Genomic DNA, 26,388 nt, shown 5'->3' with positions numbered 1-26,388 from the left:
CAATTAACCTAATGAGCATGTCTTTGCACTGTGGGAGGAAGCCGGAGTACCTGGAGAGAATTTATTGAAATTATATTAAATTATAACACTTTTCTGATTGTCTGATATATGTGGTTTACTTTCCAGGGAGGCAATCCTGAAGATGGTGGCTATGAGATGGTAAGTGAAGGTTGGATGAAGTGATTTTAAGGAAAGGGACCGGTCTCTTATTGAAGGTGCTGAAAGATTTGTAGTTCTGCTTTAGGGAGTCGGTGACTCCTCCTGCTGCACAGCAGTCCTCTGTTCACAGGGAGAAAAGACATGTCTTTAATCTCCATGGGTATTCATATTTCTTGTTTGTGATTCATTACTTGATCACTATGTATTTATCACTCCTATTTAAGACAGTTTATTGATCTGAGCTTTATTTTGCAATAAGTGAATACTTCAAATATGTAAAAAGTAGAAAGAGGTAATAGATGTAAAAGTAAGATAGCATAATTCAAATGAAGACAAAAAACAATAAATTTAAGGATATTTTAATTAAAGGTTATGCAGAGAAAAGCAAATTTTACAGTTATTTTCCCAAATTATTACGGACAAAGACTTGATATAAGAATGGCCTCAAAAATGGCATTGAAAGTTCTATTCAGATTCATATTCATATTCAGAAACTGCATTTTCCCCCCTGGGGCAATTTAACGCACACGTGACGTGAGCAACATGGTGTGTAAAACAAGGCACTTTTAAAGAAAAATAGAACAATACACAATATGTACAAACTGTACTTTCCAAATTGTCCATAGCATATGTAAAAATTGCTGTATGAATAAAGTGGACAAAGTGTAGACTGGCTAAGCAAACAGGAGTTGCAGGGATTATGTATAGGAAAACACCATTATCCTACAAAGAAAGCGAGTTCCTTTACAGACATTCAATAAAGAGTAAACACATGCTAGAAATTGTAAAATATCAGTTTTATTTTGGAAGAAAAGACAAAAAGTCTCAAAAAATACATCACGAAACATACTAAAACTTTAATTTGTAGTGTTTGTTTACAATAATGTTTGAATATGTAAAACCAATCGGTGCACAGTACTCAGTGACTGTAGAATTACAGTATAAGCTTTAAACAAAGTACATTTACATTCATTTAACTTTAACTGACTGAAGAAACTTTTTTTTTACTAATTATCAAAGGGGGAAGTAAAAAAAAAAAAAAGAGTAGGGCCAGTAAATATCTTAAAAAATAGGAAATCATTTTCACCATTCCCTTAAACAAGCTTAAACTTTATATAAATTGTCTGTACCAGTATTTGCCATTATTCTCCTGACACGCTCCACATTAACTTCTGTCCTCCATCCATCTCCTTTTACTGGTTTGGACTAATCTATCAATCCCCACTGTATTAGAACATTTAAGTGCTATGTCAGGAGGCAGGTGACATGTTGTGAAGTTCCCGTCCCTTTCCATCTAAAATATAGCCTGCACATTTTATTGAAAGAGGAGATTCAAATTATGTTTTTTTCACTATGAAGATCATGAATGTTCTTTAACTTTAAAATGACAAGAATTATATACTTCTGACAGTTAGATTACTAAGATATTGAAATAATAACCTTTTGAGATGAAGATGATTTTGAATTTGTGATACAAGAACTTGGTGACAGAGGAGATGAAGATGCATGCCACTCAGAGCAGACGGATCCAGATCCAGATCCAGAGACAGGGGCTCATTTATTTAAACAGTCTACCTGGGTTTATACATATGCCTTTGTCAGTCCGAAGTTGCCTGACTTGGTAACAGCACAACATGGGCCACACAAACATTAGTTCAGACGATAATGCATATTGATAAACGCTAGACCTGAATACTTTTGAATTTTGCCCGTCATATGATGGTATCATGTGACTTGCGTGTCACGTGACAATGTCATGTGACTCATCACCGGAACCAAACAGTCTATGGTTCAATATGGCGGTGTCAACGTCTGTCTTCAACAGAAAGCGAACTGAGTCAAAAATAGGGGCTCAGTATGACCAAGAAGGGAACCTCATTCAGGTACTGGTTTGTCTTAATTAGGTTTTTAACGATGAAACGATGCATGTCAACACCAAGGCTGCTGAGCTAACGGTGAAGTCACTGGAATAAGCTAGCCTGTAACGGTGAACCCTAGTTCTTTATAAGCGCGTTAACAGTTTAGTTAAACGTCTCGGTGGTAGGTTCTGTTGTCGTATAGAAACGTGGGGACACCCAAAAGCGACCCTCAATGATCAGTCATCTGAGTGTTTTGGCTTTCAGGTGGAAACCCGAGAGGATGAAGAGCAAAGCGTCAAGCTGGCGGAAATCCTGGAGCTTCTGCTGGCAGCTGGGTACTTCCGAGCCCGCATCAAAGGACTGTCACCGTTTGATAAGGTGAACACAGCTCCCCTTTAGGCTTCCTCTGAACTGGTGTTCATGTTCTGGAAGAGAAGGCTAATTGGAAATGAGTTTGGTTGAGAAACACGTCCAGGTTTCCTTTGTTTTAGCTTTGTTGCAGATAGAGATACAATGACCTGGATACCTGAGAATATTCACGCACTGAAGTTTAATTTAACTGTGAATACATATACATCAATCAGGCACAACATTAAAACCACTGACAGGGGAAGTAAATAACTTTGACCATCTTGTGACAATCCAATGTTCTGCTGGGAAACTTCTGGACCTGACATTCATGTGGATGTTACTTAGACATGTAGCACCCACCTAGACCAGACCAGACACCCCCACCCCATAGCAATGACACTCCTTGATGGCAGCAGCCATCCCCAGCAGGATGCAGTGTGCCTGTGTCAGGCTGTGTCAGTTTAGGAACAACTCAAAAAACATGAAGAACAGGACAAGGTGTTGACCTGGCCTTCAAATTCACTAGATCCTGAACTGATCAAGTATCTGTGGGACGATCCACATCTTCTACAGTTAGCCCAGAAAGCTTCACAGGTCAACCATTACCATTGCTTTACTTTCACCCCCCACTTGATTTATTTTCTTCTTCTCTCCTCAACAGGTGGTCGGTGGTATGACCTGGTGCATCACCACTTGTAACTTTGACATTGATGTCAATCTTCTTTTCCAAGAAAACTCAACCATTGGCCAGAGAATGTAAGTTGTGATCCCTTTCCACGGGTGGCTGAGACAATCTGAAACTACATTTCAACATTGTTAAAAATGTGGAACCAGTTTTTTGTTTGTTTTTTTTGCATTGTGACTGCTGTTATGAGCCACATCTACAAATCAGCCAAACAGGAATATGACCTGATTTAGAGTAGTCCTGGCATATACTGTAAGCTCTAGCAGCAAAAAGGGCCAAGGCACAGTTTCTAAAGTACAGGGAAAACTTAACTTATCACACTGAAAAATCTGTGTAATACGCAATGATCATTAAACACAAATACACATATTACACATTGTTATAAAAGCCTAAAATACACTATGTGCAATCTATTTTTAACGATTCTTTAGACAGCCATATAGTTAACTGCTGATGTAGCCCTACAGTTAACAGAGTCTGTGCCTCATTAATTTAGCTAACACTGCTAATGGAACACATTGAACATAGTAGTACATAGTAGAACATAGAAAGTGCAACGGTCCTTAATATGAAAGAGTTCTTTTTACTCTGGAGAACTTTAAACTATTGGAGAAATGGCAGATCAGAGTGGGTCATGATTGAATCAAAGGTTGCCGTGGGGAGGTGAGGCTGCCTTGTTGTTTTGAGGTGGGAAAGTTGGCGGATTTATTCTGTGGAGATGCTCGATAGCTCGATGCTAGATAGATAGATAGATAGATAGATAGATAGATAGACAACTTTATTGATGCCTTTGGAAGGTTTCCACAGGGAAATTGACAGTTGATAACAATGATGGGGCTTCCTATTTCCTTGCAGTGCCCTGACAGAGAAAATAGTTTCTGTTCTGCCTAAGATGAAGTGTCCTCATCGCCTGGAGCCCCATCAAATTCAAGGATTGGATTTTATTCACATTTATCCTGTGGTACAGGTAGGAGAATTCACCAAAAGCATTTAGTTTTCATTTGCATAGCCCATTATTACTGCAGAGTGCATGCAGTAAAAGTAAAAAAGTAATATACCAGTATTCTTTATTTTATACTTTACTCTATATTACATATTTTTTGTGAGTTGTTCTTTAAAGTAACTGTCCATCACTCAAAGGTTCTTTTTCACTGCAGTCTGACTTACAGTAAAAGTGAGTACACCCCTCACATTTTTGTAAATATTTTATCTTTTCTTGGGACAACACTGAAGATATGACACTTTGATAGAATGTGAAGTAGTCAGTGTACAGCTCGTGTAAATGTGCTGTCCCCTCAAAATAAATCAACACACAGCCATTAATGTCTAAATCGCTGGCAAGAAAAGTGAGTACACCCTCAAGTGAAAATGTCCAAATTGTGCCCAGTTAGCCATTTCCCCTCCCTGGTGTCATGTGACAAGGTCTCAGGTGTGAATGGGGAGCAGGTGTGTTAAATTTTATCGCTCTCACACTCTCTCTTACTGGTCACTGTAAGTTCAACATGGCACCTCATGGCAAAGAACTCAATTGATGGTCTGTATAAGTATGACCTAGGCTATAAGAAGATGGCCAACACACTGAAACTGAGCTGCAGCACGGTGTCTAAGACCATCCAACGGTTTAACAGGACAGGTTCCACTCAGAACAGGCCTCGCCATGGTCGACCAAAGAAGCTGAGTGCACGTACTCAGCATCATATCCAGGGGTTGTCTTTTGAAAATAGACGTATGAGTGCTGCCAGCATTGCTGCAGAGGTTGAAGGGGAGGGGGGTTAGGCTGTCTACCATAGGCTACCATAGGCCGCATACTGCATCAAATTGGTCTGCATTGCTGTCGTCCCAGAAAGAAGCCTCTTCTAAAGATGATGCACAAGAAAGCCCGCAGACAGTTTGCTGAAGACAAGCAGACTAAGGACATGGATTACTGGAACCATGTCCTGCGGTCTGATGAGACCAAGATAAACTTATTTGGTTCAGATGGTGTCAAGTGTCTCTGGCGGCAACCAGATGAGTAGTACAAAGACAAGTATGTCTTGCCTACAGTCAAGCTTGGTGGGTGGAGTGTCATGGTTTGGGGCTGCATCAGTGCTGCCAGCACTGGTGTGCCACAGTTCACTGAGGGAACCATGGATGCCAACATGTACTGTGACATACTGAAGCAGAGCATGATCCCTCCCTTCGGAAACTTACGACCTGTTGTACAACAGTATTTAATTCAGTCTAAATGACAGATCTACTTGGAGCATGGAATAAACCAGAACTCAGAATATACAGGAGTGTGCACTGTGCCTGTCAGTCTGTGTCCTCTGGTGTGTCCTTGTACTTGATGATTGAGTTGTGTCTCTTGCCAGTGGCTGGTGAAGCGTGCTATTGAGACGAGGGAAGAGATGGGAGATTACGTGAGAGCCTACTCCATTTCTCAGTTCCAGAGGACCCACATCCTCCCAGAGGTAACAGCAACACTCAGTCACAGACTTGGCTATGGCGGGCAGGTCTTTTCACACAATTTAAATGTTAGAACTTAGCCATAGAGACGTTTTAACCTTCAAGTGAAATATTTTCGTCATGGCCCCAAGACTACAGTATTTGATAGCCGCTTGTCATTTTTGGATAAAATCAGGCAATCTCCAAATGATACAAGATTCAACACACATGAATTGACGGCGGAATTGCATTTTCTGTAAGCTGTTGTGAACTGCAATTTCCCCATTGCGGGACTAATAAAGGTTTTTCTTATTCTTTAGAAAATACAACCTCTAGGGGGCGCTATAAAACTATTAGGTAAATAGATACTGTATTTGTTATTAAACCAAGATGTCAGATCTGAGCAAATTGAGCAAATGGTTTGGGATTTATCTGTAATTATCATGTCAGTGTGAGATGCCCTTTATCTTTTCTTCATGAAATGAATCATCCATATCAACCAAAACTCACAACAGTAAACACACATTTTGTTAACTTTCAAGTCATACTTCAGTCTTAATTTTTTACATTTCAGCTTTTCTTTACCAGAGCTCCATTGCCTGACATAGATCACCTCAATTTCTGCCTTATGTTTTTCAGAGAAATGAAAGAAAGTGTTGAACATTCACATTGTTATACTAGTCAAAATTTCATTTTCGGTCTTCACTAAAGATTGTTACTGCTTAAATAATTCCAGTAGGCTAAAACAGAAACCAAAAACAGTCTTCAAAAAAACAAAAAACAGTGGAAGAAGAGCGACAAATCTGAAACTCTGGAAGTGTGTTGAAGAAATACAGTGAAGAGAGTGCTGCAGTTGAAAACAATAAAACTGATATTTATATTAAAACAAATCAGACTTGCATTGTTCAATATTATAATGTATTTAAATACTGAATTTCAACATTTTTAAGCTGTCTCTTTTTTCTTTTTTTTCCTTTTTTTTTGCTGTTTATTATTATTATTTTTATAGCGTCCCTGTGTTGCCCTCTAGTTATTGGCTTGGGAATTTCACACATTCTGCCCAGAGATTGCAGCCCAGAAACATCCAAAAAAAGGCAGAGGGCATTGTCTCAGCAGATAAATACACTACCACACACTTTTAGTGGAAAGTAATTGATGTTTTAGAGGGTTGTTTTTTAGAGTATCTATAGGAAGGTCTTGTCTAGGTATGTGATGGTCATATCCCACTGTGTTGACGTTTGCTGTGAAATCCTTCGTATAGGATGAAGAGTTTCTACAGAGGAAAGACAAGTCTATGAGGGCACTTCGCGATGTATTGGTGAGACCAACTTTCTATACATTCCTACACCACACAGTACACTAAATAAATGTACCTACTTATACTTAATCAACGAACAGAAAAGGCAGGTGATCATGAGAACCATTTACAAGATGTTTTCTGTTTTCTAGGAAGTGTACAAACCACAGAGGAAGTATAGGCGGCAGAAGGATGCAGGGGAGCTGCTGGATGAGGAGTCCAGAGTTCACTCCACTCTGCTGGAGTATGGCAGGTGAGATTTCACAACAAGGTGTGTGCTTGTATGGGAACACCGAGGACGAGATGTACATACAGACGATTATTTACCAAAAACATCAAATGTATCATTTAAGCCATAGAGACACACCTGCGTACATATGACTTCTACCACATATTGTGAATGATCTTGACACATCTACCCATTCGTTCACACATTCACATTCAACCACTCAGGGTTCAGAGTCGCGTGGATGTCCAGGATCAGATCACTAACCCCTTGGTTCGTCAACATCCCGCTCACCTACGGAGCCACAGCCGTGTAGTATTTGTTTCAGTGCATGTTTACATCCTGAAACCAAGCGTGTGCATGCGTAAATCTGATAATGAAATCGATATGAGCTTAATTTTAGTTTTGTTACTTACTATTCGCAGGGTTGTCTCTTTAGAGTTTATGGCATAGGCCTACCTGCTGCATCACACAGCAGCAGGATCCTTATGAGCATCTCAACGACAAGAGATTTACATGACACAACAGTGATATCATTAATTCAATTATTTAACTTAGTCCATTTGTCTTTGTGAGCGCCACATACCGTAGGGTATGAATATAGCAGGAAAGCTCACCAAGACATCTGTGTTGGCAGCAACGATTTAATATGTAAAGACTTTAGGTGAACACACAGTAATTAAAACTGACACTTCTAATCTCACTTCTGTTTCTTGCTTAAGAATAGGCGACCTATGTTCGCCATGTTTCCCTGACTAATTCGTTATACACACTCATTTAGCAGTCTGCTTCAATTTGTTTCTTTTCTTTAGTTTTTGTCTCATTACGAATTTGCTGCACAACGGTCTCTACTTTGGTGTCCTTCCACATAATTCTGTACTCCCGGGGCTGACATGGTAGTCTTAATCATATCCTGTAGTGTGTGTTGCACTATTTTAATTCGTTAATACACAGGATTAGATGTTACAACCCCTTGTGTCAAGATCCCAGGCAAAACACATTTAGAGGCCCTGTCCAACTGAGAAACCCTAACAGACCTACGGTTGTGAGATATGATGATTAACCTACAGTCTAAATCAACTAAGTAAATGCTGCTGGCTTGTAGGCCCACAGAGCAGCAGAGGATACTTCAAATCATATTGTACATGCCAGTTTGAGATTAAAGAGCAGTTTCTCCATAAGTGTGTGATACAGCCTAATTTTAAAACCCCTGTAGTCTAAACACAGCTTTAGAGTTTTAACTTTCATGTGTAGATAGAATGATCACTGACAATGATTTTTTTAAGTGAATACTTATTACTTATTGCAACTTACACCGAAATTCATCGTGCTTCTGATTGATTCACACCTGCATGCACACATATGTTAAAAATAGACTTATAACTTATTTAAAAAAAATGAAAGAATTTATGATGACTACAGTATATGACATTAACTCTTAATGCAGTGCTGTCTGAAGTCCTGAAGATCACAGCCATTCAGTATTTGTTTTTTTGCCCTTTTTGATTTATACAGATTCCCTTAATCTAGTAATGACTTTAAGTCTGTAAATGTTCTCAGTCATCCAGGTTATGGTATATCCAAAAGCGTTAAAGGAAAAACAACTGGACTTGTAGAGTTTCTTGAAGACGTTTTGCCACTCATCCTAGTAGCTTCTTCAGTTCTAAGGGACTGGTGGGGAATTGAGGTTTAAATAGGAACATCTCACATCAGTTGTGAGATTGTCACCAAGTGTCATTTTAAGCATTACACAACTTTTTCAGTTTTTTGATGCCTGTCTCAGTTGTTTTAAAACATGTTGTAGGTGTCGAATCAAATCTAATATGATGCTTATGTGCTATACAGTAGTCCCTCGTTTATCGCGGGAGTTACGTTCTAAAAATAACCCGCGATAGGCAAAATCCGCGAAGTAGTCAGCTTTATTTTTTACAATGATTATAAATGTTTTACGGTTGCAAAACCCCTCACTACACACTTTATACACTTTTCTCAATAACTTGCAAACATACCGCACTTCAGTCACACTGCCAGCGATCAAAGATACTGCATATGTAAATTTGGCAAGCTGAACGCATTCTGTACTGTACAAGAGACGAGGAGATTGATTGACAATGGTCTACAGTCCCTTGGCCAATCAGGACGCAGAAGACGACACGCGGGCTCTCCCTTAGCCAATCAGGATGCAGAAAACAATGCGCTGTAAAAAAACAAAAAAAAAAAACATGCAAAGTTGCACTAAAAAAATCCGCGAAACTGCGCGGCCGCGAAAGGTTAACCGCGTTATAGTGAGGGACTACTGTATTCAATTTAATGTAGGGTTTACATGATTTAAGTATTATATTTATTATATTTTACATAGTCATCGGACGTTTCTGGAACTAGAGTTGTCATACAGCTCTAGTTGCTCTTGGGAGCAAACTAACAGTCAAACCTGAGCTTACATTTAATGTAGTATACAATTAAACTGATTCCCGTAATAATATAGCCACATTTTCTCGATGCGTTGTAACTGTAGCAAATTTTTTCCACTCCTGAACTGTTGAGTAACAGTACATTCCAGCATTCATTTCTCTCCCTGCTCTGATCCCCTTAAGTGCTGTTCTCGTCTTCTATCCACCTCTCTTGTCATGGTTCTCACCTATCTGACATTGTTTTTTCTTCCATGCATCCATCTCCATCTGTGTACTAGAATGTCAGATTTCCTCCTGTAAGTACTTGTATGACCGTGTGAAGCTTTTTTTTTTTTTTCTTCCTGCCAGCTTCTGCTCACAGAGCTGTGTGATACAGTTGAAAGTGTCAGTCAAAGAATGCAATGAATCAAACGGGCATGATGGATGCAAACTGTGGTGCTGCTGTGGAGTTCATTATTCTGTGATCCTTCAGTTTGTTGTGTTCAGTCATATTTTAATGTGGCATGGTGTTATGGGTAGGGTAGACAGTATACCAACTTTTGATGCTCAAACCTGATTTCCTGAAATCCAAACAAGATGATATAGGTTTTAAAATACCTTTAGGCAACTCTAAAATCAACTCCAGAAGGAGAAGACGTGCTCTGGAGGCATACAACGACCTATTAACCCTACAGTTTCTCTTCTAAAGACACATCAGCTAAACTGCTTGGCTATATCCTGTATTTATCAGGGTAGCCGCCTTGGTCTGTGGGTAAGGTATGTTCTTACTGCAGACTAATCGCTCCCAGTGAGCTGAGATCACACTAGCCTGTCTCAGCTCAGTTGATTGTGTTTATACACAACTTCCAAAAGAGCATCTACCAACAGTCTGCAGGCACATCTAGGGAGTAGCAATAAATTTAACAGCTACAGAAAATAACCTGGGTTACAGTCTACACTTCTTAACTGCATGAGTGTTTGCATGCTCATTTGTCATGTGTTTTACTACCCACCACCACAATTCAATTCTCAGTACTCACTAGGCCTTCCTTTAATAAAAGCAGCCTTTGTTTCACATAGTTTATCTATATTCTCACATAGTAAGGGAACATTGTCTCTTTGTTTTTAAGTGAACGTAGTCTGGTTTAATAGTTGTGGTGTGACATCTCACATGTGGCTTTGACTTTTGCCCTCATTGTTGGAAAGACTGAGATATACAGTATACTGTGTAACATGTATCACTATTCAGCCTAAGGCTACAGAAACATGCTTTTTGATGTATATTGCACAGCTATACCTGCTGTTGCGTTAGGGCAACACTTAAATCATTTTAGAGTTGTCACATAAATATTCTTTGTTTGTTTTCCTGTAGACGATATGGATTCAAGCAGTCCAAACAAGAGAAGGTAAGTATCAAAATGATTTGATTTTTATGAAGGACTAGTTTCCTCTTATACAGTGAGTGGTTTTAAAGTGAGCTTTTTATTTGTTATTAGTCTGAAATGCCAAGATATGCTGCTGCTGCTCTACCTCGTCAGACCCACGCGTTGATCTTATTGATTGATTCCACTCTACTGATTGTACAGATAGACAAATACATTGACCAACATTAAAACCATTGACAGGAGAAGTAAATAACAATGAACATCTTGTGATAGTATGTTCTGCTGGGAAACTTTTGGACCTTTCATTCATGTGGATGTTACTTAGACATGTACCAGCCACCTAGACCAGACCAGGCACATCCACCCCATAGCAATGACACTCCTTGATGGCAGCAGCCATCCCCAGCAGGATGCAGCCTGACACAGATACACACACAACAACGGTTTAGGAACAACTAAAAAAACATGAAGAACAGTACAAGGTGTTGATCTGGCCTCCAAATTCACTAGATTCCAAACTGATCCAAGTATCTGTGGGATGATCCACGGAGGCCCCTCCCCTCAACCCATAGGACTCAAAGGCCCCCACTAACAACATTCTGTTCCCAGACACCACAGGACACCCTCAGAAGGCCCATGTCCTAGAATAACCTGGGAACAACATCATAAGAATGTCCGTAAAAACAAGCTGTCAGGTTATTGTCTTGCCTGCATGTTTTTTCTGCTCCAGAGATGGTGTGAAAACAGTGCCTTCTCCTATCCCGTGTTTTGTTCATAGAGAAGTCATTGATTTCATCGTATAAAAGGTGCAGTGCTGCAAATTTATACTTAGATTGATAGTTTTAGGTTTCTACATCTTTTCAAACACATTCTGTTCGGCTGTATAAATACATACAATTTCTTTCCCGATATGAAATACTCATGCTTCTGAATTTTCTGCCATCTGTGCCCTGGCTTGTCATGCTGGAAGATATGGCAACTTACAGTATATCAATTATCCCGCTGAAATAATTGCAGGCTAATGTGTGATGGGGGGTCTCTAAATTAGATAAAACAAATTGTTCAGGTGGGTGGAGGTGGAATGGATTTAGATAAAGTCAGAGCCGATCCATGCACCAGTACTCTGTAGCTGCTGCTGATCTCTGCTGACGCTACTAGCATAACAAGTCCCAGTCTCCGAACCACAGTGTCGCTGGTTAAGTTGAATTATGGATAATATCGGAGCCAGTTAGACAAGGAAGAGAGTGCATTGATTTTGACAATTTACTTTGTTTCTTTTGCATCTAATTTTGTCTTCCCTCCTATAGGTAGAAGAGGGGAAGACTTTGCTGGCCACTGGCACTCAGGCATTGGCCCCTGGAATGGCTGAGGTACCAGAGGAAGACAACCTGCAGGCAGCAGAGGAGGTGAGAAGTCCATGCAGTGTTTAGATCATAGGAGGCAAAATACACCTATTAGACATACAGTAAACTTGAGTAAGTAGCTAAGGAGAGATGAGAAAAATACTTTACAAAAAATTAAATATCAGTTTAAAGATTTATTGCAATAAATATAAGAACATTGTGGAGTAATAAGAAGTTGCACACTACTTATGTAAAGTGTGGGGTAATCGTTAAAAGACATGAATGTGTCTATATACTGTATGTTTAATTCTAGAAATGTTTTTTATGAATGCACTGAGAGAGCCTGGTGCTGTCTGCTTCTGTCAGCTGATTTTCTTCTCTTTCACTTATCCGTTATAAACAGATATATACAAACTAACTTTAATACTTTAAACTGTTAGTTAACTTGTTTGCATGTATTTGTATTTATTTAGATGCGAATCAAAGCTCTGATGACCAGCATGGCAACCATGGCAAATGAAGAGGTATGCAACTAAAACTAGACTGCAGTTGGAATCTCTCTGTAACGCTGCTGTGCAACACCAGATGTCTTGACTGTTTCTGTATCTACTACCAACAAACTTGGTAGTAGATTGCGCTGCGCCATTTAAGTGTCAGTCAAGCTAAATTTAAACCCATTTCATTGCTTATCAGTTCATTAGTATCAGAATCATGCTGATGAAATCTTGTCATGCCACTGCATTAACTGTACGGTGAAAATCACTAAAACAACTAGCTAAACTAACTAAACATGTGTGTGAATTATGCCATGGTGTGGTTGTGATAGAGGTTTGTGTTTGTGCAGGGGAAGCTGACGGCAAGCACAGTGGGTCAGATAGTGGGACTGCAGTCTGAGGAGATCAAACAGATAGCCTCTGAGTACGCTGAGAAGGTGAGCAACAATCAAACTACTAACAGTGTTGTTTAAAGAGGCAGAAGAAATGTTCTACTATTTTACTGTTTTCTGCTGACCAGTGTCAGACACAATTAGGTAATGTACAATACAGTGACGGAGCAGCTAATACAAATTTTTAGTCTTATTCCAAAATAGGATGTAATCCTATAATACACTACCTTGTTCTATATGTAAAGATGATGCTGTGTATTGGTAGTCAGGTGTTATTTAGGCACTGTAAAGTGCTTAGTGTAAATATAAAAGTACATCCATGGTGGGTTTTTGGTATGTTATGTTGTTTTATTCAAAGTTGAATTTCTGGATGGCCACATTTGTCAATCATATTGTCTGATTTTCCCTAATACCCCTGTATTTTGCACTCTTAATCTTCTCAATTAATGCAGGTTAAAAGTAGTAGTACATTTAGTAGTAACAAGAAAACGTGCTGATCCAGCACTTGGATGAACGTTTACAGCTCACTTCTAATAACATTTCCCTGCGGTAATAATCAAATTCATCTTTATTTTCCATGTACGCCTGCAGCAGTCGGAGCTGTCTTCAGATGAGCGTTCAGAGCGATATGGCCCGCTGCAGCAGCACCGCAGAATGGTCACTTTGCTCAATAAGCAGATCCAGCAGAAGACCAAACAGCTGGAGGAGGTCAGCAGTTCACTGTGAAAGAATATGAAGTACACTCCCAGCATGCTGTGTGCTGTCGTGTCAAATTCATTATTACAACCACTGTCACTAGGTTCTTTTAGTGTAGGTGACACGGAAACCAGCTGAGAGAACACACTCTTCTACAGTGAAAACAGGGCATACTGTAGTGTGTTTAGACATACAGTAGTGAGCAACTGTGTCACACAAGCTTATATCAGTCCCTTTAGAGTCAGTTAATTTGTGCTATAATCGTTGCACAACAGTTTTGATATTTGATGCCTTTTTTGGCAGCTCGATTAATTTGCCTGATGTGCAGCATGACAAAAGGGTCTTTTATGTCTTACCTTCATTTGGTAGATAATCAAAGCTGCAATCATATCTGATCTGATCCATATCTGATCTGATCCATAAGGTAGTGTTAGGATTTGATGGTGAAAATGATAACAAGTTATGCTAATGCTTTTTGTGGAATATACACAGGATAAAACACCAATTTACATAATAAGTACCTGTTGCAAATATTTTTTACAATAGGTACATTCACAATAAATTGATGTAGTCTTTATTCCAGAGATGTTAATAATATTAATGTTTTAGTCCAAAAATAAACTTGTCAGTCTAAAGTAATTAATAATTTCCTCTATATTATGCACTGGTAAGATTAATATTACTGGTTGTCATATTTACACAGACAACAAAAAACTGACAAGTATAGGTAATTGTCATCAGTCTTAAATGCCCATTCTGGTGAATTTCTAATAACAAGCCTATTCGTGTTTATTAAACACATGCATTCCCCTTAAGAGAACCTTTCCGTCAATTGTCTCCCTTGTCTGTCATTGTTGCATAATTAATGAATCTTTATCTAACCATAACGATAAAGGGAATTATCTGAGTTCTGACATTGATCAGGGTGCAGCTCCTGTGTTGTAGATGACGTTTTATTTGATGTGTTTGTGCTTACAGCTACAAACCAAGCATGCAAAGGTGAAAACGGACTGTGACGAGGCCAAGAGAAAACTGATTGAGGTAAATACCTGCATTTCTTCACAGTATGTCTGACTGTGGATTCATTGATTCCAGACTCTTTAGAGATGGTTTTGTAACCTTTTCCAGCTCAATGAACTAAAACAACTCTATTTCTGAGGTTCAGAAGCTCCTTTGCCTGTGCCATCATACACTTCCACAAACACGTGTTGTGAAGATAAGACCATGACACTGTGACAAAACGAGGCACTCCTTAGTACTAATTACAGACAAAAACAAGTCTGAATGTAGCCTTGAAATTAACTTGTAATCCTAGATATTGCCTCATTTTCCTGAATAAACAAATTGTTTCAACAGTTTATTTGGTTCCTTTTATGTACGAAAAAAAAAAAAAAAAAAAAGAGTTTTAAGTGATTAAGTGATGTAAACATGTTGTCTCCTCAGGATCATAAGCTACTGACATTTACAGCTTGCACTTAATTACACCATCATTTTTTTGTTTCTTGCAGGTTACTGAGCATTCAGAGAAGCTCGAAAAAGAGCTGAATTCTTTAGAGGGGATGGAAGAGCAGGCAGACAATGGGTGAGTCATTTTTTCATAACAGAAAAAATGCCAGGATATAGCATAATATAATAGCATAAGAAAAGTTTCTCATGATCACAGATTAAACAGCTCACTTTTTGGTGAATGATGCCCATTTCATGTGGGATAAGCGAGAGAAGATCCTCCTTAATAATTTCTACACTGTATGTTTCCGTCAGACCCACATTAGTGAACTGCGCTGAGCAACCACTTCTACTCAACTTTGAGAACCTTATTAGAATCAGAAACTATTGTATGAGTTTTACTTTAACATCATGTGCTCTGAGAAGTTGTTTTCACTATCTCTTTAGTCAGTGTCAGTGTACTTTGTGTCAGAGCAGCTTCTCTTATAGATTTCCACCTGTACAGTAAACCGAATAGATCCTATTCATTTAGTTGGGCATACACTAAGACAAGCTTCCCAAGTCTAAATATGTAAAAACTGCACATATATTTATCAAAAAGCAGTAGACACAAGCAGAAGAGGTCAATCTCCATTAAAGTACTAATCTTCTCTTGTGGTCTTTCTGAAATGCGTGAGGTCTGTGGCAGGGATTGAATTGTTAACTTTTCGATGATGGGCATGTCTGGTAATATTTTACTCTGTTGAACAGTATGATGCAGAAGCTGAGGGCTCTGGTGACAATGAATGAGAACCTGAGGCAGCAGGAGCAGGAGTTTCGCTCCCATTGCAGAGTTAGTGCATCAACACACACTCTTTTAACTGTGATTCAGTTTCTTTTTGGTGTTATTTGCTACACACTTTCCCTTTTTGATGCATGTATTTTGTGTGCAGGAAGAGATGACCCGCCTCCAGCAGAGCATTGAGGAGTTGAAATTGGCATCAGGACAGGACACAGAGGAGGAGAAGGTAATTACAGTTCTGCTGCAAAGTATTTGCACACCTCAGAATTTTCTAGGTTTCTGCATAAAAATGACTCAAAAGATGGAGTGGATTTTCACACAAGTCCTGAATGTAGATGTTGGCTTTTTCAGAATGATCATTCTGTTCTTTAACTATTCTTCTGTAGAACCACGTGTGTTCTTGGCGTTGTTGTCTTGCTGCATGACCCAGTTTCTCTTCAGATTTAGCTCAGACAGACAGATGTTCTGACATTTTTTGTTGAGAATTTGCTGGTATAATTCAGAATTCATTGGTCTATCAATGACAACTAGCCGTCCTGGGCTAGATGAAGAACAATAGGCAAAAACAAAGACATTAGCACCCCCACGTTTCAGGAACAGGATGAGGTTCTGATGCTGGAGTTCGGTGTTGTTTCGTCTCCAGACATGAGCCTCTCATGTAAACCAAATAACTCTACTTTAGTTTCATCTGTCCGCAAAACATTTTCCCACTAGTCTTCTGGTTTGTCCACATGATGTTGATCTCACTGCAGAGGAGCAGAAACGTTCATTTTGGTATGCAAACCACGGTTGTTCAGTGTTCTCCTGGTGGATTCATGAACATTAACATCAGCCAATGTGAGAGAAACCTTCAGTGGCTTAAAAGTTACCCCGGGTTCGTCTGTCGCCTCTCCCTCTACACTTCCACAAACATGTGTTATGAAGCTCAGACTGTGACAAATCCCTGATTTTTAACAAAACGGGGCACTGAACAACATCTGAGATGTTATTACATTGATTGGAAACACTTTCTGAACAGAAGTGGCCTTGAAATTTAATTGTAATCCTCGAGGTTCACTTACTTTTGCACCTCACAGATATGTAATATTACATATCTGTGTAATATATATATATTATATATGTGTCAATATTTTCCTGTATAAACAAATACACAACTATAATATTTCAGTTTCATTTCTTTAATTTGGTTCTTTGTGTCTACCTTCAGAATTTGTGTGAAAATCCACTGATGTTTTGAGTCTTTTTTTTTTTTTTATGCAAAAATGTAGAAAACTCAGAGGGGTGCATATACATTTAAAATGCACATACATAATATGCAGATACAGTATGTCACTCTACTGGGAGTTGTCTGATACAGTATATATTATGTTCACTATTTCTTTTTCCAAGATTGTGGGAAAAGTCCTTCAAAATAAAACCTCTCTTCTTCAGTCAGATCATTTTGTTTTACTGCACCCTTTGTTTCTCAGGACAGGAACCAGCTTATAGATAAACAGTACAACACAGACAGAGAGAAACTACAGAAGATCCGTCTGCTCATGGTAAGTACTGCATACAACATAACACAAGATTAGATGCAATACAAATTATCTAGGCAAATAGGTCAGAGCAGCAGATGACAGGCCACAGATAACAATGAGACAAATCAGCCTCACTGGTTATTATCAGCTTGGCACTGTTTTAATCTCATAGTTCTTTTCGTTCTCTCTTTGCTCTGGAGCAGGTTGTTTTTATGTAGATGAATTCATGTAAAGGCATAATTGTCACCTTGCGTACGTGGAAAAGCATGGCCAGACATGATCTGGAACTTCAAGGAAAGCTGTAACTGCACTGAAGTCAACTCAACTGTGGAATATAAACAAGTGCATTTAGTAAACTACTGAAATACTTGATCCGTAGCCAAGTAGTTCTATATGATTCAGCTTCCTGCTTGTATGCCACTGCATAACAAAGTGAATCTTGCAGATTGAAATTTTACAAACAAAACCTTTCTTTAAAACACAGGTCATTATTTTCTACTCGACAAAACAAGGCGGTATCAAAACCGTTAATAACAGTTTATAATATGACTGCTGTTCTGCAGTTTGCCATTTGTTGGGGACTACTTTACTTTGTGAAGCCAGACTCAATTCTTATCAGAATATTAGCCATGATTTTATTGCAGGGCTTGTTTCTACCAATACAAAGAAAACCAATACCTCTGCATTCAGTTGGATAGTCCTAGGGCAAGGAGGGCTCACTGCATCAGTTGAGTGCCAGAGGGCGATGTTTCGGTGTTGGAAAATTGAGTGCTGTGATGGTGGCTCTGTTTACATCAGCATTGAATACATTTGGTTTTATTAGTGTCAGGAGAGTCATCCGACAGGACCCTGGGCTTTCTTTGTTTCTCAGTTTCTGCGTGGGGAAGTCATGGGTTAAATCATTTAACAACAAATCATTAACCCATTAACGTTGACAGAATTCATTTAAAATGTACCATTTCAGCCGCTGAAAGTAATTCGCAATACAAGCAAGCAGCATTTTATTTACTTAAAATATTTGAAATGCAATAACAAACACTCTCTACTTAAAGTTGAATCACTCATGATTCCCTTCACTCTTCTCAGGCTCGGAGGAACCGAGAGATTGCCATCCTGCAGAGGAGGATTGATGAGATTCCGAGCCGGGCCGAGCTGACCCAGTACCAGAAAAGATTCATTGAACTCTATAGCCAAGGTGGGTTTCTCCTCTGCGTCAGGTCCACCAAGAAAACCTGAAAATCTGTAAAATATTCATTTCTTTTTAATTGTTTTGTGTCTTTCAGTTTCTGCTACGCACAAAGAGACCAAGCAGTTCTTCACTTTGTATAACACTTTAGATGATAAGAAGGTCTATCTTGAGAAGGAGGCAAGTAATTACTACAGACATTTGTCAGCAACACCATAATGATTGCCAATCTAATGCCTGGTTCAGCTAGAATTTGGCTTTGAATTTAGATATGTCTGTGATCTTTGGAAAAGGAGCTAAATAATTATGAGAATAATATCTATTTATTATTTCTGTAGGTGAATCTGCTGAATTCCATTCATGACAACTTCCAGCAGTAAGTATGAAAAAATATCAATTAATACTGATGTATTTGTATGCTAGAGACCACAGTTTTTTACAGGTTTATGTGCCATGGACAAATCTCAGTTTGTTTCTTAATTTCTGTAGCTCAAAGGCTGTCAGAATTAGCTATGTAGGTTTTTACATTTGTGAGTAGAATGACTGTATTATGTAATGTCTGACAGTGGAACACAGTCAGCCACATTAACCATGCTGATCATTGTATTTTGTTTACTTGAATCCCCATATACCAGGCACAAAAATCACGCTTAAGTTCTTCAAATGGATCATATTAATATTTGTTTGTGGCACCAAATTTAACTTAAATTTGACTGAGGTCTACAAAAGGTCTTTAAAAACATTCATTTCATTTCTAGACATGTACAGAGAATCTAAACTCTTATACTCCTGTCCAGAGCCATGTCTTCTTCAGCTGCCAAGGAGCAGTTCCTCAGACAGATGGAACAAATAGTGGAGGGAATCAAACAGAGTCGCATCAAGGTAGAAGTCTTTCCCTAAAAGGATAATTCTGGTTTGTTATAGTTATATATGTTAGCTCTTATTACCTGCTTATAATAACAAGACATTAAGAGATGATATTGGGATATTGCGATTTATTATTATTAGAAAATGAATCACATTTTTTCTTTATTTTGAGGCCAAAAAACAAAAAAACAAAACATTGTGCTACGTTGCCCAGCCTTATTATTCTACCCATGAGATTTTGTTGTGATGCGGTAACATTACTGGACAGTCTAGTGGCAGAGGTATAGTGTACAATGTGAAAATAAAATGGACAAATTCTGAGACTATGCTCTTATTTTTTTATTTTTCTGTCTCCTTTTCCAGATGGAGAAAAAGAAGCAGGAGAACAAAATGAGGAGAGATCAGCTGAACGACGAATACCTGGAGCTGCTGGACAAGCAGAGGCTGTACTTCAAAACTGTCAAGGACTTTAAAGAGGTAATAAAAATAACATGCACATTTAAAATGACAACACACTATTATAATAAAGAGAATACATACAAATCCAGTCTGGTGTATTGATGGATCGTCAGAAAACCACTCATTGGGGCGGAGGAGGGGACAGTCAGTCATTTTTAATGTGGTGTAATGCAGTCAAATGTTGTGTTTTTCTTTTTTTTTTCATCACAGGAATGCCGCAAAAATGAGATACTGCTGTCCAAGCTGAGAGCTAAAGGAGCTTCCTGATGTTACTGTTAGGTTTTATGTGAGGAGAAACATAGTGTATAATCTGAATGAGCTGAACTGATCACTGATACATTCCATATCATTGTTTATACATTTGTGAACACACGCGTAGGATCCAAATACATCCCAAATCCTGCAGACTCACAAATCTAAATACCTTTCTTTGGGTTTTGATTACATTCAACAATGACGATAATAAGAAACTACCATCAACACCCTCCATTCTCATGATGTGGAGCTGCAACAGAAAAGAGAGTCCCATAGCTTCCAAAAGAGATTATGTCGATGTGTTAAACATGGTGCACTTTTAAATGATTCCTTTGCTAGTAATGCTTCTCTTACACATCTCTGTTTGTCTTACTTTTTCCTCACCTTCCAGTGTCCCTGTATGACCAGGGTAATGAATAAAATATTTTGAAATGCCTTTTCTGTTACTCATCTTAGATAAGATACTACTCTGCTATCAGAGTGTAGTTAAAAGTCACATGATGAATCAGTGAAGGAAACATCCTGTGTTTTACCAAGGCACTTCAAATCTCCTAGTGCACATGCCCAAGCTGGCCAAAAAAAGAACCTGGTGACAGGTTTCCAACAGTCAAGTACATCCATTTATAAAACTGTCCCGGAGTATATTTTAGGATTTATTTCACAAACGTGAATTGTACTCGGCACCTACAATACCAGTTGGGTCAGAGAGTTCAGTCTGTTATTGGTCAGTTATGGAAACGGTCTGGTCAGTTGGACTTCATTTCAGAACAATAATCAGACTTCACACATCTCCTTAGGATTTCTGCTGGTTGCTTTAACAGATGCAGTTGCCAGCATGTACAAATTTCTATTTTTTTGACATAGGTTTACAAAGACAGTAGAACAAACTGTAATCAATTACAGCAAAGGTGGTACAAGACTAAACTTTCCAAGTACAAGATAAGTATGATTGTAGTGTAGATTTTGTAAGCCACAAGTTATTACTTCATGAATGAAGTATTAGGGTGTAGGAGACCAGAAGGTGGCAACTATACTGTAAATGTTAGAGGTTGCCTTTGGCGATCATTTTATAGGCCTGTTCAAATGACAAATTGCGCTAGTGGGTGGTAGACATGTTCTGTTTGTCTCCTTAAAGGCGCACTGCACTGATTTTCAGCGGGCTTTCTATTATGATCAAAAATAGTTTTTCTTGAAAGTAGCTTTTTTGTCCACAAAAGTCCATACCCAGTCTGTAGAAGCAACCTTGAATGGAACTGATTCTGATTGTATTTTGTTCCTATGGAGTTTGCTTAACAATTTGTATATTTTATTTAAAAAAATAAGAGCACTGTAAATATGAGGGACGGTCGAAATTAAACAACCATACACACAATTCTGCTCACTTCACTCTGCCATATAAGGTGTCCTTTAAAACAAGGAAAGCTACTCTTGCTGTTGATTTTAGGCTTCACATAGCTGGAGCTAATCTGTTGGTGTTAACTACAGAGCAAACATGCAGGAATTTCTGCTTACATCTCAATATTTCACCAGCCAACAATGGACAACAAGTGCAAGTGATATGACTTCACAAACTTTTGTGGTGTGCCTGGTCATAGTTGATCACCTATCCAAACCATCAACTATGCGCCACATGGTAACTTGCCTGACAGAATCTGAGCCACATGCCTCAAACCCATACATAGTGCTACTATTTATACTGACTGAGAGCTTTCCAGTGGTATATCACATACCTTTGAGACTTATTTCCCTGGAGAAGTACACACATACACAACAGCCATTTAGAGACAAAGTAATACAATTTAGTTTTTATTGATTCTGTAATGTGCAATATAGCAGATGATGATGTACAGGCTAAATTAAACAATAGTCAAAGGTTAAGTTGTATGCCCTCCTGTAGTGGAAATCAGTGGCCTCCTCCTATGAAGTGGTTTGATTCAAATAAGTTAACCCTCAATTTAAACAAAACCAAATTTATAGTTTTTGGAAATCGTGCCATTAATGTTCATAGAAAGTTAATAATTAATGATACTGAGATAGAACGAGTGAATGAAATAAAATTTCTTGGAGTACTTTTACAAAATAAGCTCAGCTGGAAGCCCCATATAAACTACATCAAGGCAAAACTATGTAAATCTCTTGCAATAATATCTAAAGTCAAAGAACTTTTAAATGAAAAAAACTTATATATTTTATACTGTTCCCTGGTTCTTCCTTACATGACCTATGGCTTAGAAGTTTGGGGAAACACTTATAAAACCAATCTTAATCCAATTACTATAATTCAAAAAAGAGCGATCCGCATTGTGAATAAAGTGGCTTACAGGGAACATACAAATGAGCTTTTCATTAAGCTAAAAGCACTAAAACTAAAGGATTTGGTTGACTTTAAAACAGCACAATTCATGTATAACATAAGCCATAACAAGTTACCTGTGCATATTCAGGGATTATTCCAAAAACGAGACTGTGGTTATAATTTCCGAAAGGAAGAAATGTTTAAAAAAACATATGTGAGAACAAGTGCAAAGCAGCATTGTGTTTCTTTTGTTGGGATTAATGTATGGAGTAAATTGGACCAAGAGCTAAAAGACTGTAAAACTTTAATTCAATTTAAAACTCTTTTGAAGAAATCAGTTATAAAAAAATATGTTGAGAATGGATGCTAAGGACGCAAAATTAAGATGATAGATTTTTTCTTTTCTTCTTTGGGATGATTTGAAAATAAAAAATGTATGAGTGCATGCATAAGACATGGGCAGCTTTTACCGTTTATGTCTGTAAATACACTGGGATAGGCGCAATAAGCTTTAGCTTCTGCCTATTCCATTTCAGACTTGATGTTTATTTATGTCTTTATCTGTTAAATGTTTAAATGTCTGAATAAAAACGACTGAAGAAAAAAAAAAAAAATGAGTTTATAGCCCCAAAACGGACATTCCAACAACCTCCCAATGCTCAAGTGTACAAGGAAGCCCATCTCTGCATCATCTACTTTGAACAAAATCTTAAACAAAAAAGTATTTTTTTTGCTAGTGGTCCTGTTCAATGTTTTAGATCAATAATAGTAAAATGCTGCTTAAATTTTTTATTTTTTTGACATTTTGAAGATTGTAAAACACAGTTTGAGGAATACCAAGGATCTGTTGGCTTAGCTGAAAAAGTGAATACCACAGGATTTAGTTGCATATTGGTTCAATTTTATCTGTCTATGTACTTTAGGCCATGAAGTGTATCTGGCTGCCCAGATACTGCTATAGAAATATAAAATAAATGAAACATGATTGAGGTTTAATTCAACAAGAACTTGTATTTGTGTATTATACATGTGTTCTTCTGCCTCAGCCTCTGCTCCATTATCAGTACAGTTCGCTCTCCAATCTGGTGATTGTGATACTGAACAGTCAGCTTACTTTTCTCTTGCGTGTCACAGCTTTGATTGGTTGAAAGAAATGTCCATGTACGCAGGCTACAAACAGTATAGTGTCAAAGATTGTCTTGTCTGCCTTTTCTCATACTTCACTGGCTGAACTACAGACTGCTTCAGTTCCAGTGGGCTGACGCTGAACAAGCTTCCTTCAAAGTCCAGCAGGTGCTTTCTGCAGCAACATCATGGAACATCACGTGTTGGCAGGATCACTGATATTTCACTGATAATGACTGTATACAGTTAAGTATCTCACAGCGTCCCTGTTAGCGCTTTGGTGTTGAAAGAGGCGTCAGAGGAGATAAAAGGAAGAAGTGGGTGTAGAGGAGGTGGGAACCAAGTGGACCTCAGTTGTTCAACAGAAGAGGAGGAGACCCAACCTGAACCTGTGGGACATACAGGATCACCAGGACTAGGAGGGCAGATCTTTGTCAGAAGACATGACTTGTAGTACATCAGTGTTTGGTCTACAGGCATGTGTTCGATATGTTACACTATGAACATCTCCTCGCTGCTGCCTGGATTTCTGTTGCTCCAGCTTTTAACAGTGTGTGATCGGGCAGCGGGAGCAAACAAACGGGAGCCAGCTGTTTCACGTGAGGACCACAACACTCTCTTCAGGGGCCTCTGGAAGCTGCAAATCAGGGACTCCCTGCTGAAAGGAAAAGGTAAGCAAGCGTCTAATTTTAGTAAATTCTTACTAAATAATATTTTAACGGCTAAAATCTGCAAATAAACATGACAATAATCCAAAACATACAAAAAGACCAGAAATTATTCATATAGAAAATCTGTGGGGGAACCTGAAGAGGGCTATGCCTGGGAGATGTCATCACATTCTGACAGAACTTCTGGGAAACCAACAGTTTGGACAGTTCACATTGTGACAATGCCACAACATGAGTGGAACTTTCACTGATTCAAAATTCAAGATAAAAGATATATATATATTATTATTTTTTTCACCACATCAAAATTCAAATATATATATATATTTAAATCTTTTATCTTGCATTTTGAATCAGTGAAAGTTCCACTCATGTTGTGGCATTGTCACAATGTGAACTGTCCAAACTGATTCAATGAGTAGTTAACTGCATGAAAAACTGATTGCATCAAGTTCAGCTGAAGATAATGCAAGGTTTCAGACAAATCAAGTGGGTATCCTCCAGTATTGTTTTTATAGTGCCTACCGTGTCCTGTTAATTCTGTCTTTTATAACAGTTTGTTATAAACAGTGGTTTATGTGGAGAATGGATATGGGCCACAGAGGATTTTTTTATGCAATATAAAGAGAGACATTGGAAGAAAATAGCTGCAATTTTCATCATGGCTCTAATACTCATTGTCATTTTGTAATGCAGGTTCCAGTCCTCATCCAATTAGAGAAGAGGTTAAACAGCAGCTCCTCTATTGTCGTGTCGGGATTGGCTACCATCTCCAGATCCTGCCCAATGGTTCGGTAGGAGGCGTCCATAAACCCACTGAATACTGTGAGTTTAGTCCATACATATGACGTCTCCCCATTATGTGTAACCAAGGCAAAATCATCAAAACAGAAGGAACACAGTTCAAAATCCACTCTTCACTCGTGTAAATTTGATTGGGACTATCTGAAATCATTGCAGCTGTGTGCTAAAATGTATGAAAACAATACATATACTACATATATGTTTATGCTAGACATTACGTGCTAGGAAAGTTCTACCGTCTCACTTTAATGTGTTACTTTATCCTGCATTTCTGCATCTCCTCAGGTCGGATGAAAGTGTTCGCTATGAAGCATGGAGTGGTGGGAATCAGAGCAGTTAAGAGTGGCTTGTACCTCTGTATGAGTAAAGAAGGACTGGCATATGGAGCGGTATGTAGGCTACTGCACAGCTGACCTTGAAATATAGTGCTATGTTGCCAACACTGTTATATACAGATGCATTAATCATAGACATAAAGTTCAGGCCCTCATAATGGGGAAAAATACACCGCTGGATAACACTAACAGACTTTGTGGCTGTCATCTTTCCAGGAGCAGTTTTCTGATGACTGCATGTTGAAGGAGAACCTGGAAGAAAATCACTACACCACCTACTCCTCTCTGTCTTATCCAGGCATCTACCTGGCTCTTTCCCACAAGGGGGAACTCAGGAAGGGCAACACCGTTAGCCATCACCAGCCCTGCACCCATTTCCTGCCTCGAAAGACACCATGATCAGGGTCCACTACTCCTTTGTGAACAGCCTGTAATGGCACCATGAAAAAAAACAAGTAAGAAGAAAGAAAACTGGTGCAAACTTGTTGAGCTTTAAGCAACTGATGGCAGCTCTAGATGTTTCCGAATAGAAGTGGTCCAACACCAGAGCTAAAAGAAAGAAAACATTGCTCTTACTTTTAACAGGTGAACAAAAGCTCCTCTCCAAATGTCTACTGGATGTGTAAAAAACTGTTCACTAAGGCATAACAGATTTACACTGATCAGGCGTAACATTATGACCACCTTCCAACTATTGTGTAGGTCTCCCTTGTGTCCCCAGAACAGTTGTGACTAATCAGAGAATGGACATGGTCCTTCTGAGGGTGTCCTGTGGTGTCTGGCAACAGAATGTTCTATGGGTTGAGGGGAGGGGCCTCTGTGGATCATCCCACAGATACTTGATCAGTTTGGGATCTAGTGAATTTGGAGGCCAGATCAACACCTTGTGCTGTTCTTCATGTTTTTTTTTTTTTTTTTTTAGTTGTTCCTAAAGTGTTTTTG

The 26,388-nt window shown here is 38.6% G+C and overlaps 2 protein-coding genes across 3 annotated transcripts; both read left to right on the top strand.

Moving 5' to 3' along the window:
- The first annotated feature begins 1,806 nt into the window (after positions 1–1,806).
- On the top strand, positions 1,807–21,505 carry ccdc93 (CCC complex scaffolding subunit CCDC93). Of its 2 annotated transcripts, XM_084545272.1 has the most exons (24): positions 1,807–2,042; positions 2,283–2,396; positions 3,031–3,125; positions 3,910–4,021; positions 5,406–5,504; positions 6,740–6,796; positions 6,928–7,028; positions 9,691–9,708; positions 10,764–10,797; positions 12,084–12,182; positions 12,593–12,643; positions 12,964–13,050; positions 13,597–13,713; positions 14,680–14,742; positions 15,210–15,283; positions 15,898–15,979; positions 16,080–16,154; positions 17,398–17,469; positions 18,535–18,643; positions 18,732–18,814; positions 18,973–19,010; positions 19,432–19,516; positions 19,865–19,978; positions 20,171–21,505. In XM_084545272.1, the coding sequence occupies exons 1-24, from the start codon at positions 1,911–1,913 to the stop codon at positions 20,225–20,227; spliced, it is 1,968 nt and encodes a 655-aa protein (XP_084401398.1). In that variant the 5' UTR covers positions 1,807–1,910; the 3' UTR covers positions 20,228–21,505. The 2 variants fall into 2 exon arrangements, with proteins under 2 accessions (XP_084401398.1, XP_084401399.1); XM_084545273.1 differs by lacking the exon at positions 9,691–9,708 and having other exon boundaries at positions 1,809–2,042; positions 20,171–21,503.
- Positions 21,506–24,135: 2,630 nt separating this feature from the next.
- On the top strand, positions 24,136–25,845 carry LOC311488043 (fibroblast growth factor 4A-like; the record flags this gene model as incomplete). The annotated part of the gene is made up of 4 exons (XM_084544546.1): positions 24,136–24,307; positions 25,004–25,132; positions 25,397–25,500; positions 25,663–25,845. 4 exons carry the CDS (start codon positions 24,136–24,138, stop codon positions 25,843–25,845), a joined length of 588 nt encoding a protein of 195 aa, XP_084400672.1.
- Positions 25,846–26,388: the final 543 nt, after the last annotated feature.

The sequence above is a fragment of the Chelon labrosus genome (genome assembly GCF_963514085.1).
Source record: "Chelon labrosus genome assembly, chromosome: 5".
In the NCBI taxonomy this organism is placed as follows: domain Eukaryota; kingdom Metazoa; phylum Chordata; class Actinopteri; order Mugiliformes; family Mugilidae; genus Chelon; species Chelon labrosus.
Note: the sequence above shows the minus strand (reverse complement) of the source record. Positions and strands in the feature narration are given on the sequence as shown.

Excerpts from the sequence above, each read along its gene's own strand:
- ccdc93 (XM_084545272.1), top strand. The coding sequence starts at position 1,911 with ATGTCATGTGACTCATCACCGGAACCAAACAGTCTATGGTTCAATATG. Across the intron at positions 12,183-12,592 it reads ACCTGCAGGCAGCAGAGGAG|ATGCGAATCAAAGCTCTGAT; the intron begins GTGAGAAGTCCA and ends GTATTTATTTAG. Across the intron at positions 16,155-17,397 it reads AGGACACAGAGGAGGAGAAG|GACAGGAACCAGCTTATAGA; the intron begins GTAATTACAGTT and ends TTTGTTTCTCAG.